This window comes from Gossypium hirsutum, chromosome D10 (genome assembly GCF_007990345.1).
Source record: "Gossypium hirsutum isolate 1008001.06 chromosome D10, Gossypium_hirsutum_v2.1, whole genome shotgun sequence".
NCBI classification, from domain to species: Eukaryota; Viridiplantae; Streptophyta; class Magnoliopsida; order Malvales; family Malvaceae; genus Gossypium; species Gossypium hirsutum.
The window spans coordinates 1,388,599-1,408,503 of record NC_053446.1 but is presented as its reverse complement, the minus strand read 5'-3'; the positions used below and the strand labels follow the sequence as shown (position 1 = coordinate 1,408,503).

Sequence of the window (19,905 nt, the reverse complement as noted above, 5' to 3'; positions counted from 1 at the left end):
TCCTCATCAAATGATAGCCATTAAATTAATTAAGTTATATGCTACTTTCAAAATTTGATGCGTCAAACATATTATTATATTGTAATATTACGTCAGCTTATTATTTTCATGTATTACTCACTAAAAGTTCATTTATAATATATTATTGACTATTACTTTGTTCAAGATTGAACTTTGAAAATTCAAAAAATATAAGACTTAGAATGATCTAATTGGAGAATATGAATCAATTTACAATTGAACACATAATACAAAATTAATAATTGAATTTAACCAATCGGATTTAACTATTATTGTTTAGGGTTAGGAATAAAATTTCAAAATTCAAAAAGTATAGGGACTAAAATTAACCAATTTGAAAAGTATAAATATTAAAATGATCAAATTATAGGGACTAAATCCAAAATTTTTGCAAAGCAAAGGGACTCATAGTAAATATAATATTTCTTTTATATTAGTCTACAAGAAAGAAGAGTTGGTACACAATGAATGAATGGGATGGAAAGTGAGATAAAATAATATTCAATGTGACAGTTGGCTACATGGCTGCTCCGGGATGGTGAAGGCACTGCATTTTGCATTTTGACTTTGATATTCGAACAACATGAAATGTATATAAAGACTACCTGAAATCTAATCTGGTTAGATAAATTTGAATATCATCTGTTTGATACAATATTAAAATCATTTAGATTTTTCTAGATAAGTACTTATAGATTCAAATTAAATAATTTTAAGTTAGTTGTTGGAATGAATTTGGGTTTAAATGGTTTTGAGTTGAATTAGATTAGATTTATATTTTTTTAAGTTTAAATTATTTATTTTAATAATCAAGTTTGATTAGGTGTGTCATATCTCACCCAAAAAGAAAAACCTAAACAATAAGCTACCAATAAATAGTGAAGTCACCCACAACACCCTCTATTTTGGAATGACCATTCGGACAAATATGAGTCATCCACCATCCGTGCCCCAAGCTTTCATTGGGAATGTGATATTGTTGGTCACCAAATACCATGTGGGTTCAATTGCTCTATATTATCAAGTCAGAATAAATGGCAGGATCTGCCCCACCATAGCATCTTCGTCCCAACGAAGACATCCACCCCATGTGTTCCACAATAATGGTTTAATGGCACTGGTACTACGAAATCAATTTGTTGAAAATTCTTATCCTTTGATAGTGTTAGTCAATTTGTTAATTGTCACTATAATATGAAATTAGTTAAATTAATTAAAACCTTCTAAAATTTAGAAATTTATTTTATGTTTCCAAACTAAAATCTAATCAAATAACTTATTTTTTAATAATTGTTTATGAAACTTAAATTTCTTTTAATTATATGATCTTGAATCTCTCATGCTAAGCTAAAAGCAATGAAAAATCTTTACAATTAATTAGTTTATTAAATATGAGTTAAGGATTCTTTTTTGCTTTTAATTTATCTCGGAAGATTCAAGATTATATAGTCAGAAGAAAGTTAAGTTTCATAAATAATTATTAAATATAACTTATTTGAGTTCATTTAATAAAGGTTAAGTTAAAAACATAAAATGGAAATTTAAAATTTAGGAGGAGATTAAATTAATTAATTTCAATATTATAGTAATAAATAGGTTGACATTATCAATGAATAAATTTATTTTAACAATTCTTTTATTTGATTTTGATGTTTTAAAAAAATTCAATAAGAATTTTCAAAACTGAGATAAACACGTATAATATGACTATTTTTAATGCATTGTTTTAGTTTCTAATGCTTTTTTCAGTTTATTTATTAATTTTTCTATCCGGACAAATACTCAAAAAAAGAGATTTTTTTAAAAGTTGGGTGCTCAAAATGAAATGTCAACAAGATGTTGACATGTACAGTTAATCATTGTTAATGATTCAATGGTTGGGTGACTAAAATGAAAGTGCTTTAAATATTGAATGTCAAAATTACAAAAAAAAAATTTAGTGGCCAAAATGAAGCATTCGAAAAATTTAGTGACTAACTGAGTAGTTTACCATTTTATTTGTTACCAATTAATGCATTTCTCATAAATTGCCAATCAAGTTTGTGGAAAAAAAAGAAGATGATTTTTACCGGCTAAACTCCACTGTATAAAAAAGCATTAAGCCTTACAATCATCTCAACCTTTGATTCCTTGAATGAAAAAGAATATTTAGAAGTACGAGGACGCCCAGGAGATCAAGGGCACAAATTCTGGTATATAACAAAGAATCCATGAATTGGTAGAACAAAAGGCTTATTCGAGATTGGCAGATAGCTATCCACCTTGATGTTGATGATGATGCATCCATTTTTTTAAAGTTGCATTATTACAAATATAGTACAATTATAATAAAAGTACAAATGTGTGTTCAAAATCAGACTATCACAAAACATAACAGGCGAAGAACTAGAAAGAACAGGAACAATTTGGAAATAACTGAACAAAGCCTGAACATAGCATATGCACGTGGTGGGGTTGCATCCATTAACTTACATTATCGGGGGTGTAATTCAGTAATAGATACCTCATTGATAGACCATGGCATTGATTGACTTGTAGATTGATCAGATTCAAGCCCCTTGTCTGGCATCCTCCCATCTGTTCTACTCTGAAGCACAAATGCTGGCTGTTTAGGCACCGGTAGTGTGACAGAGTAACTGTTGAGCAAGAGAACAATGGTGGCCATCGTTGGTCGGTCAGCTGGATCTTCTTGAACACATAATAATCCCAGCTGGATGCACCTAATGACTTCGTTTCTTGAGTAATTATCCCTCAAAACAGGATTCAACAATTCCTGGGATCTCCCATCCTTCCATAGCTTCCATGCCTGCATTGGTTCATCAAAGTTTCTATAAGTTCTTAATAAAGGATATTTGAACAAACTAGGCCAAAAGCATTTTACTCACATAGCTAATGAGGTCCTGAGCGCCTTCTGTTTCGTAGAAATTACTGTTCCTTTGGTCACTTATGATTTCAAGGACTAAAACCCCGAAACTGTATACATCGGATTTAACCGAAAATTGTCCCTGCATTGCATATTCTGGAGACATGTAGCCGCTGTTGAGCCAGTAACAATGTCAGTGTAATGGAGGTGTTAGGCCATTCCGGTAAAATTGCTTATGAACAAAGTAAGAACTTACTAGGTTCCAACAACTCTTCTGGTTGTTCCTTGAGTTTGATCAACCCCAAAAATTCTTGCCATGCCGAAATCCGAAATCTTGGGGTTCATGTCTTCGTCTAACAATATGTTGCTGGCCTTGAGGTCGCGGTGGATGATTCTAAGCCGGGAATCCTCGTGCAAGTAAAGAATTCCACGAGCAATCCCTCCAATAATCTTGTATCGTCTCGACCAGTCCAATTGTCCTTGTTTTGTAGGATCTAGACACAAACAAGCAATTGTGTGTAAAAACCACCTCAAAAATAAATTCAAATTCTAAAAAGGGTATTTGAAAAGTAAGTGAAAAATACCGAAAACAAAATAGTCCAGGCTCTTGTTGGGAACATATTCATAAACTAGTATCTTTTCTTCTCTTTCCAAGCAAAAACCCAATAGTCTGACTAGATTTCTGTGTTGAAGCTTAGCTACCAATACAGCCTCGTTTTTAAATTCCTCATCACCTTGTCCTGAACCTCTTGATAACCTCTTAACAGCTATTACTTGTTGGTTTGGAAGGATACCCTGAGCATTTACAAATCATTAACCAATTATTAAATGAATTCTTTGGACTCCGCATGAAAAAAAAGACCAAGTACTCAAACTAGTGGTATAAATTGGTGCTTGTAAGCTATTTGAGTTTAATTAAAAAAATTTAAATTCAATTCAGTAATTATCAAGTCAAGTTTGAATTCAAGTAGCTTGAGCTATCGATGGAGCCAAATTTGAGCATTGTGATACTTGATTCAAATGGCTCGCGATCATTTGACTTTATTTTGTATATTATGAAATTACAATTTTGCTCTTATTATATAGAAAGAGCTTAAGTACGAACGGAATTAATTGAGCTTGAGTATGAAAATTGATAAATGAGCTTAATTGAACTTGAGCATGAGTAGCTCAAGTATGTCTCGACCTTAGAAATTGATGTTTAAGCAAGCTCAAGCTGAGTATTGAGCCCTAAATATCGAGTCAAGCTCGAGCTTGAGCTTGCTACTATTTAGGCTCGATTCAACTTGATCACAGCCCTAACTCATAGACATGCCAATTAGATTGATCATGTTAATTTCGGAAGAGTTAAATTTAGATTGAGTTAATTTAGGTTTTAAAATTTTCAGGTCGTGTAAGTTTGGGATAGTTTTGGGTTTAAGTTATTTTGGGTTGTTCGGATCTAAGGGCTTTTTAAGTTAGGACACTATGGGTTCGAATAATTTCTTATTATTTGTTTGAATTGTTTTGGGTTTAGACTAGTTCAAGGGTTCAAATCCGTTCAGGTGATTGTTAAGTTTATATAATAAGGTAGCCAATAATGTATTGACCGATGTATCCTTTTTCGTCCCAATAATGCTACATACAAGTATCCATTTATTTTGTTGTACTATTTTAGATATACTAATATTTTTTAAAATATTTTTCATATATATTCGTAGCTTAATTTTTAGTTTCTTTCTAAAGTATATACTATATATATATAAATATATCTCAAATGTCCATATAAATTTTAAAATTATTAATTAAATTTAATAATTTAAATTAATAAATATCTTCTAATTTTAAATGTAATTATAGAAAGATTAAAACGTTTAAAGATAAAAAAATTTGATTTTAAATATAATTTTTTTTACCAATCGGTATTAAACAATATAGATAGATACAATCCAGTATAGACCACAGGCTAAACGTACCAAAATTTGACGAAAACAAAACTTAAACTACCAACAACCATGTTTTATAGTCAGATTAGATTAAGTCGGATTTGATTAGATTTTTTTGGGGTTGGGGTCAGAATAAAAAGGGAGTAACAATACCTTGTAAACCTCACCAAAACCTCCTTCGCCTAGCTTGTTAGAATCTGAAAACTTGTTTGTTGCAGCTTCAATTGTGGCAAAATCATACTGCAAGGCCTCTACAGTGGTTATGTCATACCCTGCTGCACAGCACAACCAAATAGCAAAAACCCTCAACTTTTTTGTGAAAGACAAGGAAAATAAGATTGTTATGGCTCATAAAATCACACGCCCTTTACCATTTCCCCCCTGGACAGCATCGTATTTCTTTGCTCTCCTCTTTGACACCCAACACGCCAGTAATAAAACCAAAATGGAAGCAGCAATTGGAACAACAATGGCAACAATTATTGGCCATGTTCTTCGTCCATTCCCTCTTGAAACTATAATATTATATACCGGTAAGGTCAAAGTGAGTATCATGATCTAACAAAAAGATCAAGACAAAAGAGCAAGGACCCAAAATTATGAATGAAACAGTAAGGATAAACCTGGAACTAGAGGAGGTGGAGGAGATGCAACTGCTGTTTGATTTAGATTATAGAACAGGTAAGTTTCATATCTAACGTTGCAGCTAGGACTCAACACTCTTCCTCCTTGACTTCCTCTTTGAAGGTTTCCAGTTACGTATCGCAGGCATCTCTCGCAATCAGAGGTTGGCAAATCCGGTGTACACTGAGCAAGGGTATATAGTGTTCGGAAACTCGATGTAAAATTGGCATCTGCCTCTCTAGTCGCGAATTTTTTAGCACCTGGTGCTGCGTTTGCGGCTTGGGCTGCTGTATCACTCATCACTTCTTGAACTTGGCTGTCGAAACGGACTTGGTCACTGATGTTCTGAGTGTTGAACAAGATAGTTGCAGGTTCTTCAGCCACGGCGGAAAATATATTTTCGTCCGAGTATCGTAGGAGGCACTCGTCGTACCAAACCACCGCTGCTCTTTCAACAGGACAACGTTGGGAAATGTCAGTAGAGGCAAAGGTGACACACGCTTGACAAACGCTGGTAGAAAGATCCCCACGGCAGAGGAAAAGACCGTAAACCGTGTCGGGGTTTCTGCCTGAAGTTGTGTTGTAGAAACCATTACCACGGCTGCCATTAGACGATAGAGAAGTTAAGAGGGTATCACGGTTGGCTTGGTAAGTGCTGTTTATGGGGAAAGTGGTGGTGTTAGGACAAACGTGGTAGCGATAAGTGGCCGGCTGAGCTTCAGTTACAGGGCTAAGCACGGAAAAGACTATTAATAACAGCCACAGGGTTATGAAAACTGTGGAGCTCTGCATTTCTTTTTCTTTTTTTTGGCTTTACCTACTTGTTTGGATCATAAGACGGGAGAGCTCAGCTATATTCTGAAATTTATGATATGGGTGCTTTTAGTAAGGGCTAAAGTTTTGGTCCATCGTAGAAGATTATCTGATCCTTAATAAAAAATATGAGTCAAGTCAATAGATTTTTGGATTGTTTGTGTATATGATTTAGTCTACAAAGATGACGAGTTTGGGTCCAGATGAGGATGGAAGTGAAATACGATTCAATGTGGCAGTTGGCTACATCTACGTCCAAGACAGTGAAAGAACTCCATTGACACAGATTACCTAAAACATCTGACATATATATAAGGACTGTAGTATGCAAGACTGCAGGTAATAATCTAATTTGTCTCACTTTGAAATGAGTTTTACTTTGAGGTAGATCTGTCAGGTTCTGTTGCTTCCAGTTAAAAAATTTAAATTATTTGTTTAGGATTAATTTTGGATTTAATTAATATGGGTTTGGATCATTTTAGGTTTATTTCTTGAGATTTTAGTATTTTTAAGTTACTCATTGAAGTCGTATTGAGTTTAAGTTGTTTAAGGTTTGAGTAGGTTTGATTCACATAAATTCAACTTCGAGATAAACATATTCTAATCACTTCTATTATTTTCTTTTTAAATATTTTTTATCTGAAGAATAACTTTTGTTTAGAATAATCACTACTCAAATCAACCGTTGTTCTAGAATAGCTATTATGTTCACAACTGTTGATGCCTATAGTAGTAATTGTTTGAGAATAGCTCTTGTTAAGAACAATTAATATTTAAAACAAATCTTATTTAGAATAATTGAAATTTAAGAATAATTATATTCGAAACACCTATTGTTAGGAACAACCTGTCAATAATACTCGAACACTCTTATCAATAAGACATGAGAAAATATTACTCGACAAGAATATGATAAGATTCTTCGATTATCTTTACTCTTTTAATATTTTGGAGAGCTTAGTTTGGTGTAATAAGTCAATCCATCTATCTTCAACAAAGAAACTAAAAGCACAAGAACTTCTATCGATAGTTAAATGTTACATGTTAACCTTTTCTTGTAACATTAAATACATCTTCCATGTTTTTTTAAATGGACTATTATACAAGACTTGAATTCTTTATCAGTAAAAATGCCTCTTATTACTCCTATTTGATGTGCTCTCGTACCTACAGCCACACTTAGTAATTTTCCATTTCCACCTTATAAACTATCATCTATCTTTACACTTAATGTTATAAAATATCTATTCTAATCGTCCTTTTCATCGTCTTTTGTTACATTCCGTTTCACTTAGGAAATTCCTTTTTGCCATAAAAAAATCCTCTACAGAAATGAGAATATGAGGATACAAAGCATGATGTTTTTTCTGGTGCAGCCAATAACGACAAGTTTATAAGACTTGGTCTTTGGGTTCCATTATGTTTTTGTCCGTAATTGATGGATTTTTCTCATAAAATGGCAACCAAGTTGTGGAAAAATATATGGGTAGAATTTAAAGACATTTTGAAAGGACATGATAGGAACGTGTCTCATTTTTCTTGGTTATCTTTAGTGCATATATACCCAATTATCAGACTGCCTTGATTTATGGTTTAGGACCCTACTTGATTTCTAGGTGTTTACCATTCTTCAAAGTCAAGTTAATTTGGCTTCTTTGATTAGAATAGATTTTAAAACTGAAATGCAATGTTCAATTCGGTGGTAGAGAAATTATTCATTTTTGGATCCTAGATTTTATAATTTAGATTAACCCATTTTAGAGTATATTTATAAAAAAAGCACATGTAACTTTTTGAATTTTTATTTTTAGTATAAAAATTGAACTCTTCCTTACTACTATATGTTTTCTAATTGCGACGTAAATAAGGAGGAAGGTTCAATCGAATGAAGTGAAAAAATTTCGAGTTAATCAAGTTGATAAGTCTTATTTTATCATCTTAATTTGATTTGAGTTTTTTTTGAATCGAGTTGCGTAAAATGAAATTTAAGTCGAGTCAAATCGAGTGAAATTGTTTGAGCTAAATTAAAAAAATAATCACGACAAATTAAAATATTATTACAATATAACTAATTTCATATTTGAGCATATAAATTTGAAACTGTATATATTTAAAAAAATTCAAAGTAAAATAAGAAAAAAGAAAAGATATTTTACTATGATAAACTTGAATAATTAATTAAATTGAATAATTAATTAAATTATTTAATTCCCTAAAATTATTATTTTAGAAAATTTTAAAATTGTAACTTTCTTTATATATTATTTAGAATTTTTTTTACAATTTTTTTTTACAATTCTTTAAAAAAATATAAAGTTTGAAATTTTTATAAATGTTTTGAATTTTAAAAATTATTTTGAAGTTTTTGTAATTTTTGATAAGAGAGAGACCGATTTGCTCATTTTTAAACTTGACGGGGACTAAAGGAGTAGTTATACCAAAATATTATTAAATTATTCGAGTTATTCAAATTATAAAATTCAACTTGATTCGAACTCGAAAATAGAATTACTTGTCTGAGTTGACTCGAGAAAATTGAATAACTCGAATAAATCAATTTGATTAATTTTAAATTTGAAAATTTTTAATTTTTTTAAATCCAACCAAATTTTGCTAATTCCTAATATAAGTCTTGCAGAGCGGATTGAAAGAAGAAAGGTTAGCTAAAATTTGTATATTTTTGGGAGTATAATTTGATGCAAGTTTGAACTTTGTTTACTAATTAAGGTGCTTCCACACATTAAAAATAATATTCATAAATTGATTAGTTATCGGCTTTATACTAATTTTTACATTCAAATATATAATCTTAAAATTAAAATAGTGATCAAATCAGCGAGGTGAAAAATTTTAATAATAATTAAAAAAATTTCATCATTTGAAATGTGTTTGATTGATTCTGCAATGATATGCCCACAAAAGATGTTGGTTTAATTGCACGAGCAAGCTTTACGATATCGGTTGCCAACATGACAATAAGAGATGATTTGATTAGACTGAGTAGCAGATTTTCCTGCATGTACAATAAACCAAAATGCATTTAAGCACCTCAAAAATTACACTCGACGGGATAAGGAACTTATCTACTACCTCTATTCAGATAAGAGTTTCCATACCTAAAATTGTAGCTTAGTAGGGAAAAAAAAAAGGAAAAAAGAACATGATTTCATTTTTGAACTCAACAAGCTTTTGATCGGAAGTTCTTGATAGCCTTTTAACTGCAGTTGTTTACCATCAGCTAGTGTTCCCCGAAAGAATTCATTTATTTATACCTAACGTTACAAACTTGATTTTCACATATCAATTCTTCCCTCTACCAAGTCAAGTAATTGAATTTCTCTGTACTCTGTATCTGAAATTAATAAAAGAAGAAAGTAAGAAAGTGATCAATATAACAATACAAAAAAAAAATTGTAATGTTTGCCATTGCATACCTTGATTGTTTCTCCTCTTCCAGATTAAGAAACCTGAGATAGAAACCACAGCTACCCCAAATATCACTGATAAACTTGCAACAAGTACTGGAGTCCTTTTTGATTTGTTTGGTTCCTCTTCTAATTAAATAAGGGCAGAATCAGATTTTCTCGATTCAACAAGAGTGATAGACTAATATAGTGCCTCCAAAGTGAAGCTGTGCTAACAGGTGGTTGGAAGTGTTGTTCCAATAGGGTCGGAAGCGTGTAAATTATTGTACTAAAAAATCACACAAAGTTCAATTCCCAGGGAAGAGAGGTGGATCACATGGATCTCTTAAATACCAAGTCTTTCCTTAGACAGAATATCCCTTCTATAGTAATTTAATAGCACAATTAAATACTACTATTATACCCTCAAATATTGAAAGAAAAATAGGACAAGAAAGAACACAAGAGATTTAACGAGGTTCGGTAAATTATACCTACGTCCTCGGGCACTAACACCAGATGATAACTTTACTATCTCCAAAATATTACAAACAAATAGAATTCCTTAAGAATTCTCAAATGGGAGAAGAGAGAAAACTAAGAGAGAAAGATTGGTTGGGATGGTTGAAATGAAAAATGAAAAGGCCTATTTATAGTTGAAGTTCAGGGACTAACTTGCAAATGGCCTAAAAAATTAGGGACCAAAATTGCAATTATCCCATTCAACTTTTCAACATTCGGTGCAACTTGCTCAACCTTTTTAACAAGTTGCTTCCTACCTTTGTTGACTTTTCAACAATCTCCACCTTGAAGATTTGATTAGGATAATCACATCTTCACATACTTCCTTCAACTCCCCAAATTCGATAAAGCTATCTTTTGTAGTGCCTCCAAATGCGCTCTCGAGCGCCATACACCTAAAGGTGCTCAAATTCTCAGGATGTTAATCAAGTTCAAACAATGATTAAACTTGATTGTTGTTACCACCTTGGTCATCATATCTGCGGGATTATCTGCTGTCGGAATCTTCTGAAGTAGAATTTTTCCTTTTTCAAAGACTTCCCGCACAAAGTGATATCTTACGTCGATATGCTTGGTTCTTGAATGATAGACTTGATTTTTCGCTAAATGAATAGCGCTCTGACTGTCACAATATAGACTAATGTGACTTTGAACAACTCCCAAGTCTTTCAATAATCCATTAAGCCAAATAGCCTCCTTAACAGCTTCTGTAACTGCCATATATTCTGCCTCTGTAGTAGACACAACTACTGTAGACTGTAAGGTAGACTTCCAACTCACTGGGGCTTTCGCAAGAGTAAACAGATACCCCGTAGTTGAACGACGTTTACCTAAATCACCAGCAAAGTCGGAATCAACATATCCAACTACAAACTGACCAAGTGCTTCATCCTGTTCAAAAATTAAACCAACATCTACGGTTTTTCGAAGATACCGTAGAATCCATTTCACAGCTTGCCAATGTCCTTTTCCAGGATCATGCATATACCTGCTCACAACTCCAACAGCTTGTGAAATGTCAGGCCTCGTACACACCATCGCATACATCAAACTCCCAACTGCATTAGCATATGGGACTTTTGCCATATATTCTCTTTCTTCTTCAGTTTTCGGAGATAATTGAGCACTAAGTTTCAAATGAGAAGCAAGTGGGGTACTTACATGTTTTGTGTTTTCATTTACACCAAAACATTGTAATACCTTTTTCAGATATTGCTTCTGATTCAAACAAAGTTTGCCTCTCTGTCTATCTCTACTTATCTCCATGCCGAGAATCTTCTTGGCCTCACCTAGATCTTTCATCTCGAACTCTTGATTCAACTGAGCCTTCAGCTTATCTATCTCATTTTGGCTCTTCGAAGCGATTAACATATCATCAACATACAAGAGTAGATAAATGAAAGATCCGTCATGCAGCTTCTGCAAATACACACAATTGTCATATTTGCTTCTTGTGTACTTCTGCCTTCTCATAAAGCTATCAAATCGCTTGTACCACTGCCTCGGGGATTGCTTCAATCCATATAGCGATTTGTTAAGCTTACAAACCCAATTTCTACCACCAGCATCTGTGTATCCTTCTGGCTGAGTCATATAGATCTCCTCTTCTAACTCACCATGCAAGAAAGCTGTCTTAACATCAAGTTGAGCTAGCTCCAAATTCAACTGTGCTACCAAGGCCAACAAAATTCTAATGGAGGAATGCTTCACAACAGGGGAAAATACATCATTGTAGTCAATTCCCTCCTTCTGAGCGTAGCCTTTAGCTACCAATCTTGCCTTGTAGCGAATATCCTTCTTGCTAGGAGATCCATCTTTCTTTGCGAATACCCACTTGCATCCGATTGCCCTTTTACCTTTCGGTAATTGCGCCAACTCCCAAGTATTGTTCTTCCGGAGAGACTGCATTTCTTCATCCATGGCGCTTTTCCATTTATCACTTTCTAAGCTTTGCATTGCTTCTTGATAAGTGATAGGAATATCATCAACAACGGGAAGGGCGTAGGCCACCATATCAGTAAATCGAGCAGGTTTACGAATTTCTCTCCGTGGCCTTGCAACTGCAACTGGTTCTGGTGTACTTAGTGGTTCTTGGGTCAGAACCTCTTCAACCTCTAATTCCTCCATTGTGGCTGGAGAATTAGACTTATTAACTGGGCAAATCCCCATCTGCTCAAACTCCACCTGTTTTGGAGTACACTCCACCTGCTGTGGAGTATTGCTCGTCTGAATATCTTTATCTGCTACCTTTTTCAATGTGGCAGATTCATCAAAGGTAACATCTCTGCTACAGATCATTTTCTTTGTGCTTAAGCACCAAAGACGAAATCCCTTCACTCCAGAAGTGATTCCCATAAAGAGAGCTTTCTTTGCCCTCGGATCTAACTTTGACTCCTTCACATGGTAATATGCAGTGGATCCAAACACATGTAAGGAATCATAATCTGTAGCCGGTTTTCCAGACCATACCTCCATAGGAGTTTTTCTTTCTAATGCAGATGATGGCAAACGATTAACAAGATGGCCAGCGTATGTCACAGCCTCAGCCCAAAATTGCTTGCCCAACCCAACATTGGACAACATACATCGAACTTTCTCCAGCAATGTTCGATTCATACGCTCTGCCACTCCATTCTGTTGTGGTGTATCCCTAACTGTGAAGTGTCGAACAATACCATACTCTTGGCACACATCGAAGAACGGATCACTTTTATATTCCCCTCCATTGTCCGTCCTAAGCCGCTTGATTTTCTTGCCAGTCTGGTTTTCGATCATAGTTTTCCATTTAAGAAAAACTCCAAGCACTTCATCTTTAGTTTTCATGGTATACACCCAAACTCTTCTGGAAAAGTCATCAACAAAAGTAACAAAGTAGTGTTTTCCTCCCAACGAAGGTGTTTTGGAAGGCCCCCACACATCTGAGTGAATATATTCCAAAATACCTTTTGTATTATGGATAGCAGTGCCGAATTTCACTCTCTTTTGCTTTCCCAGAACACAGTGCTCACAAAATTTTAATTTGCAAGCCTTTGCACCTTTCAACAATCCTTGCTTTGCCAGAATTTGCAAGGATTTTTCGCTGGCATGTCCCAACTTCATATGCCACAACTGCATTGAGTCCAATTCTTTGTTACCGGAAGCTGTAGCGACTGCTCCAATAACTGTACTACCTTGGTAGTAATACAAGTTATTTTTCCTGATGCCCTTCAATATCACAAGTGCGCCAGATGTCACTTTCAAAATCCCATCTCTCATAGTAACAACTGAACCATTGGATTCCAAGGCTCCCAATGAGATGAGATTTTTCTTCAAACTGGGCATGTACCGAACATCAGTCAGAACTCTGGTTGATCCATCTTGATTCTTTAATTGGATTGAACCTATCCCAACAGTTTTACAGGCATTGTCATTGCCCATATAAACAACTCCTCCATTTAGTTCTACTAAATCAGAGAACCACTCCCGGTTAGGGGACATATGATAGGTACAACCCGAATCCAATATCCACTCATCTGAATGGAACGACGATGATGATGCAACCAGTGATAGTTCAGAGTCACTAGTATCATGCTTAGCAACACAAGCATCTACAGCAGCTTTTCCCTTATTCTTCAGCTTTGGACAATTTTTCTTCCAGTGGCCTTTCTCATGACAAAAAGCACATTCATCTTTCCTGAGTCTGGACTTTGACTTTGATCTCCCCTTTTGAGTTTTCTTCCGAGTGTATGAACGACCTCGGACTACTAAAGCTTCTGTATCTCTGATTGAGTTTTTCTGTTTGTCCTTCTTTCTCTGTTCATAACTGTATAAGGCCGCACAGACTTCGCTCAGAGATATATCACTCCTGCCATGAAGTAGAGTAGTTTCTAGGAACTCAAACTCCTCAGGAAGTGACCCCAACAGCATCAAAGCCAAATCTTCATCTTTGAATGTCTCATCCATATTCAGCAAATCAGTGACTAACTGATTAAATTTGGTGATGTGATCATTCATTGTGGTACTTGAGACGTATGTGAAGCGAAACAGTCTTTTCTTCAAGTGGAGCTTATTTTGACTGTTTTTCTTCAAAAATTTTTCTTCAAGTGCCACCCACAACTTATTTGCAGAAGTCTCCTTTGAAAAAGCATACCTCTGCTCTCGAGAAAGGCATGATCGAATTGTGCCACATGCCAACCGATTGATCGCCTTCCAATCTTTCTCCTGTACATCATCTGGTTTTTCTTCATCAATGGCAATGTCTAGACCCTGCTGAAAAAGGGCATCTAGAACCTCACTTTGCCACATACCAAAATGGCCCGTGCCATCAAAGATCTCCACGGCCAATCTTGCATTTGCAATTGTCGGTCTTGTCCACATGGACGATGTTGAAGCTCCTACACCGACCGTTTTCTCCATAATCTTTCAATATACCTAAGGAAATCTTTTCTGATGTGGAAGATCAGTTTAAACTGCAACCACAGAGCATACTACGATTAACCTTCGGCTCTTGATACCACTTGTTGTTCCAATAGGGTCGGAAGCGTGTAAATTATTGTACTAAAAAATCACACAAAGTTCAATTCCCAGGGAAGAGAGGTGGATCACATGGATCTCTTAAATACCAAGTCTTTCCTTAGACAGAATATCCCTTCTATAGTAATTTAATAGCACAATTAAATACTACTATTATACCCTCAAATATTGAAAGAAAAATAGGACAAGAAAGAACACAAGAGATTTAACGAGGTTCGGTAAATTATACCTACGTCCTCGGGCACTAACACCAGATGATAACTTTACTATCTCCAAAATATTACAAACAAATAGAATTCCTTAAGAATTCTCAAATGGGAGAAGAGAGAAAACTAAGAGAGAAAGATTGGTTGGGATGGTTGAAATGAAAAATGAAAAGGCCTATTTATAGTTGAAGTTCAGGGACTAACTTGCAAATGGCCTAAAAAATTAGGGACCAAAATTGCAATTATCCCATTCAACTTTTCAACATTCGGTGCAACTTGCTCAACCTTTTTAACAAGTTGCTTCCTACCTTTGTTGACTTTTCAACAGGAAGAAGTGACAGTGGAAGGAAAATGGTCGTACCTTCTTTTTGCCGATCGCCCGAGGGTGACGGGGGTGGTGGAAACTCCGCTCCGGCTTCAACAAAGGGATATGTTTCGAACCTCAAGTTACAGCTAGGACTAAGAACCCGGCATCCCCTCTGCTTAAGGCAACACCGCCGAATCCCGTCAGTTGCCGCCTTATCAAGACAATGATTGCAGTCTCCCTCAGACAAATCAGGAGTGCACTGCACTAGAGCGTATAATCTTTCCGAAGCCCTGAGCGACGAGTTACCTGCTGCGTATTTAAGAAGAGCACCCCCTGCTGCTGCTTTATTACGCAGGTCACTCAACAACTCTCCGAGTCTGAGCTGAAAGTACTCATCAGCCGTAGATCCTATATTATATAGACAGGTTTGAGGATTAATTTCCAACTTCTCGGAGAGGTTTGTGTTCGAGTACCGTAACGTGCAATCCGCAGACCATCCGATGGCTTCTTTGTTGTTAGGACAATCCAGCTTGACCCTTGATATAGTTTCATTTAAACAACCAGTGCAAACATCTAGCTTAACATCTGCTCTGCAAAGTGCCATGGCGCTGACTTTGCCGACTTTCTTGCTGTAAAATCCGTAATTCGATTTCGTAATAGAGGTGATCTGTTTGAAGATGGTATTGAGGTCACGCTCGTAAGCACTATTTGCGGTGTAGTTGCCGATGTTGTTTGCACAAGAATGCAGGAAATAAGGGTCGAAGGAAATGGCAAAAGTAACGAGGAATGTAAATGTTAAACCCTGAAAACAAGAAGTGAAACAGTACTGTTCTTGAAATTTCCGTTGCCATTTTCTCTAGGGAATTCACTTACAAATTAAACGTTTAATTGTTGAAGGTGGCTGTATTTTGTTGACTGGTTCTAACAATACGAAGATGATAAAGCAGTCTTGTTGTGTAAATTGGTCTACAAGGAGAGCTGGATCCGCAATGAATCGATGGAACGGAAGTAAATGATAAATAATTATTCAATGTGGCAGTTAGTTACATGACCATGTTCGGGTCAATGAAAGCACTCCATTGACTTGGTTACCAATAAATGACATGTATTCAAGGACTGTAATAAGCAAGCCTGCAAGTAATCTAGTTTTAAAATTTTTAGATTATTTCAATTAGGATTAATTTAGGATTTTGAATTATTTATGGTTGAAGTACTAGCCTTTTAAGTTCGTCATTATAAATTTGGATCGAGTTTTGATCTTTTTAGACTTTAGTAATTTGAAATGATTTGTTTGAGTCATTTTGAGTTTAAATCTATTCTATGTGTCAATTCAAGTTCAAAATAATTAAATTTGAATTGTTAACTTTTTTTTTAATAATAATTAGATATTTTCGTATAAACAACTAGTGCAAACATCTACCTTAACATCTGCTCTGCAAAGTGCCATGGCGTTGAATTCGCCGACCTTGTTGCTGTAAAACCGATAATTGGATTTTGTTATAGAGGTGATCTCCTTGAAGATGCTATTCAGGTCACGCTCGTAGGCACTATTGGCGGTGTAGTTGCCGATGATGTTCCCCAATAACGCTGGAAATAAGGGTCGAAGGAAATGGTGAGAGTAACGAGGTATGTAAATGTTAAACCTGAAAAAAAGAAGTGAAACAATATTGTTCTTGAAATTTCCGTTGCATGTTTCTTTAAGGAATTCACTTACAAATTAAAATTTCAATTGTCGAAGGTGGCTGTATTTTGTTGACCCGTTCTCACAAGATGAAGATGATAAAGCAGCTTCTGTTCGAGGAAGCTACACAAGTTAGTCAATTCTTTGTCAATATGACTAAAAACATTAATTTACGCATGTTGAACTATTCTTGCTGTATTTTGTTTAGGGCTTCCCAATGAATGGATGGGGCAGAAGTGAACAAAAAATAATATTCAAGGTGGCAGTTGGCTACATGACCATGTCAGGGACAGTGAAAGCATTCCATTGACTTGGTTACTGATATTACTAAATGTAACCCTTTATTTCCTCATCAAATCGTCGGGTTCGAGCAATGAAATATCATATTGTTGTCGGAGTAACATAAGCCATACAAATTTGTATTTTTGTCAAACACAGTTATAATTTTCCATATAATTTGAATTAATCTGAACTGAGCATACGAGAAACTTGCACAAAGTAGCGACACTTTGCACAAGGTAACACGTATCCAAACTCTTAATTTCTAGATGCAAGACTAGTCTTTGGAAGTTAACTGGATTCTTTTATTGAAATTGAATTCCAGATTAAGTGTAAACTAATGAAATAAATTATTGCAACTCCTTTATCATTACAAGAGTATAAAAATCACACTCTTCCCTGCTATATGTTTGTTTCCTTATGCAAATCGCAAAGAGTAGCTAAATTATATATGCTTTAGAAAGTATAAATCCATATAATTTTCAACTTTCTTAGGTGCTTCGATATGTAATACCCAATTTTAGCCTGGGTCTAAAATCATAGATAAATAAACACCAAATTAAAATGAAATAAAATAAACCAAATAAATGTCCAGTTTATTACAACAGTAGGCCCAATTAATTTACCCAAACCCAAAATACATCAGACCACTAAGCCCCAATATCACAAATCTGATTGTTAACCCCTTACCTAATTACATTAACCAACACCAGGCCCAAATTACAAACTGATAGCCCAATTAACCCAACCTAAATTACCTAAATACATTAAGCCTGATAACCCAAATTACATCAAACCCGAGCCCAAAATACTCTAACCCAGTTTACATGGCCCGATTCAAATTGAAACCCTAGCCTTCAACAGCTTTCAGCTCCAGCAGCCGCACTAGGAAACTAGGTTCGTCCGCGCGTGTGCCAGTAGTCTCCGACTCCTCCACGCGTGTCTTCTCCAGGCCAGCTGTACTTGCAACGAACGCACACAAGCAACAGCAAAGAAAAGCAAATAACAGAAAAAGGGAAAGATAACAGAAAAAAAGAAAGGGAAAAAGAAAAAATAAAATAGAGTTTTTTTCATTTTTTTAGGCTATAAAAGCCCGATTTCTTGATGTACTGAGGGTCTCCTTTTTTACGATGGAATACAGACATACTGAATAAAAAAAATCAAAGAAGGTGATTTACCATTTTTTTACGTCTTTCTACTGCACTTTTTTTTTCTTCTTTCTTTCTTTGATACGGAAAATAGAAAAGAAAAGGAAGAACTCATACTTGGGGTTGGTGCGTCACCGAATCCCTCCGTTCGGATTGGAGTTGAATGGATGGGGGGCTTTCGATTTTTGATGCGGCGCAGAAGGGATGGCTTTAGGGTTGCTTAGGTTTAGTTTTCTTTGTTTAATACATATTATTGAAACGGCACCGTTTGTGCCTTGCTTCGATGGCACCAAAACAGTGTCGTATTGAGCTATACCTGATGACTCGGTCCAACTGCGGCTAGATCCGCGTGTTTGGTGTGGGGAGGGGTAATTGGGAACCAAGTCCTTCTCATTTTGTGTTGTATTTCAATTCGGTCTTTTGAATTTCTTTAATTTTGAGCAACACAATTTGTTGTTGATTTCATCTGGGTCCATTATGCTATGAAGCGTTTTGGGAGACAGGATATTTCTTATTCTGATCCCCCATGTTATTCGTGCTTTGTAATTTGGTCCCAACCTTTTATTTATTTTAGATTTCCTATCTGAATTACTGTTTTAATGTCAATTAAGTCCTTTGTTTTGTTATTGTTGCTATAAAATTATTTAAGTTTCTTAGTTACTGTTATTATTATTGGTATTACTATTATGTTAGTTTACATGTTTATTTATTTCTACATATGTACAATATTTTATTTTATTATACAAAGTTATTTTAATTCTTTTCTTATCTAATATATATATATTTCTATGTTAATCTAATATTATCCAGATATTTTTTATGATTTATTTTTATAATATGTCTTCTCTAAAATTTTTATGTATGCATATTTTTATGCTTTAAAAACCAATAATGTTTTTATATAATGTTATTTTAATACATATATAAATTTATAATTTGTATTAAATTATCTTTGATTATTAACATATCATCGATTTCACATTTACATATCCTCTACTTATTACATACATAATTTGCTTCATTTAAAACATTATCCTATTATATACTTGATTTACATCAATTTTTTTATACATATTAATATACATATATCATTGTAGGAAATCTTCCAATCCATATGTAACATTTATCTAAATTAACGTGTATATATCGTTTCACGTATTTTGGTTTTCTTTTCATGCAATATTCATTTTAAAATTCATTTAAATATTATTTCATGTAGTATTCATCTCAAGTTTTATTTTTAAATATTTCAAATCTTCACGTTAGTTATTACTTCTTTTTAATTTTTTTATGTAATATCGTGTACATTATATCATTTCGTTTGTGTTGATAGATTATTCGAGTTCATTTGCATGTATTTTAAGATTATGTTTCATTTAAATATTAAAATCATTTTATTCAAAACTTTCATGATAACGTAATACTCGCCATTTGGGATCTTCGAGAAGATTGAGCCCTAATGTATTGGGTTCCAATTTTCCTCGTTGAATCTAAATAATCGAGGATATGCTTTAATCAAAATACATAAATAAAAAAAGCTCATTCTTGGGAATTCGATACGTTGTGTTCTAACGCATTGGATATGACATGTTGTTTTCTC

General features: G+C 34.4%; 2 protein-coding genes across 4 annotated transcripts; both read right to left on the bottom strand.

Moving 5' to 3' along the window:
• Nucleotides 1–2,236: 2,236 nt before the first annotated feature.
• On the bottom strand, nt 2,237–6,452 carry LOC107941096 (cysteine-rich receptor-like protein kinase 10). 2 transcript variants are annotated; one of them, XM_016874626.2, is made up of 7 exons: nt 5,433–6,452; nt 5,181–5,324; nt 4,963–5,084; nt 3,469–3,679; nt 3,141–3,378; nt 2,907–3,057; nt 2,237–2,827 (listed from the first exon to the last, which is right to left on the bottom strand). In XM_016874626.2, the coding sequence occupies exons 1-7, from the start codon at nt 6,223–6,225 to the stop codon at nt 2,495–2,497; spliced, it is 1,992 nt and encodes a 663-aa protein (XP_016730115.2). In that variant the 5' UTR covers nt 6,226–6,452; the 3' UTR covers nt 2,237–2,494. The 2 variants fall into 2 exon arrangements, with proteins under 2 accessions (XP_016730115.2, XP_016730116.2); XM_016874627.2 differs by having other exon boundaries at nt 4,963–5,081; nt 5,433–6,381.
• A 2,755-nt stretch (nt 6,453–9,207) lies between these two features.
• LOC121222282 (cysteine-rich receptor-like protein kinase 29) lies at nt 9,208–16,136 on the bottom strand. 2 transcript variants are annotated; one of them, XM_041102678.1, is made up of 3 exons: nt 15,252–16,136; nt 9,681–9,800; nt 9,208–9,598 (listed from the first exon to the last, which is right to left on the bottom strand). In XM_041102678.1, exons 1-3 carry the CDS (start codon nt 15,799–15,801, stop codon nt 9,540–9,542), a joined length of 729 nt encoding a protein of 242 aa, XP_040958612.1. In that variant the 5' UTR covers nt 15,802–16,136; the 3' UTR covers nt 9,208–9,539. The 2 variants fall into 2 exon arrangements, with proteins under 2 accessions (XP_040958612.1, XP_040958613.1); XM_041102679.1 differs by having other exon boundaries at nt 9,681–9,797.
• Between the last annotated feature and the right edge of the window lie 3,769 nt (nt 16,137–19,905).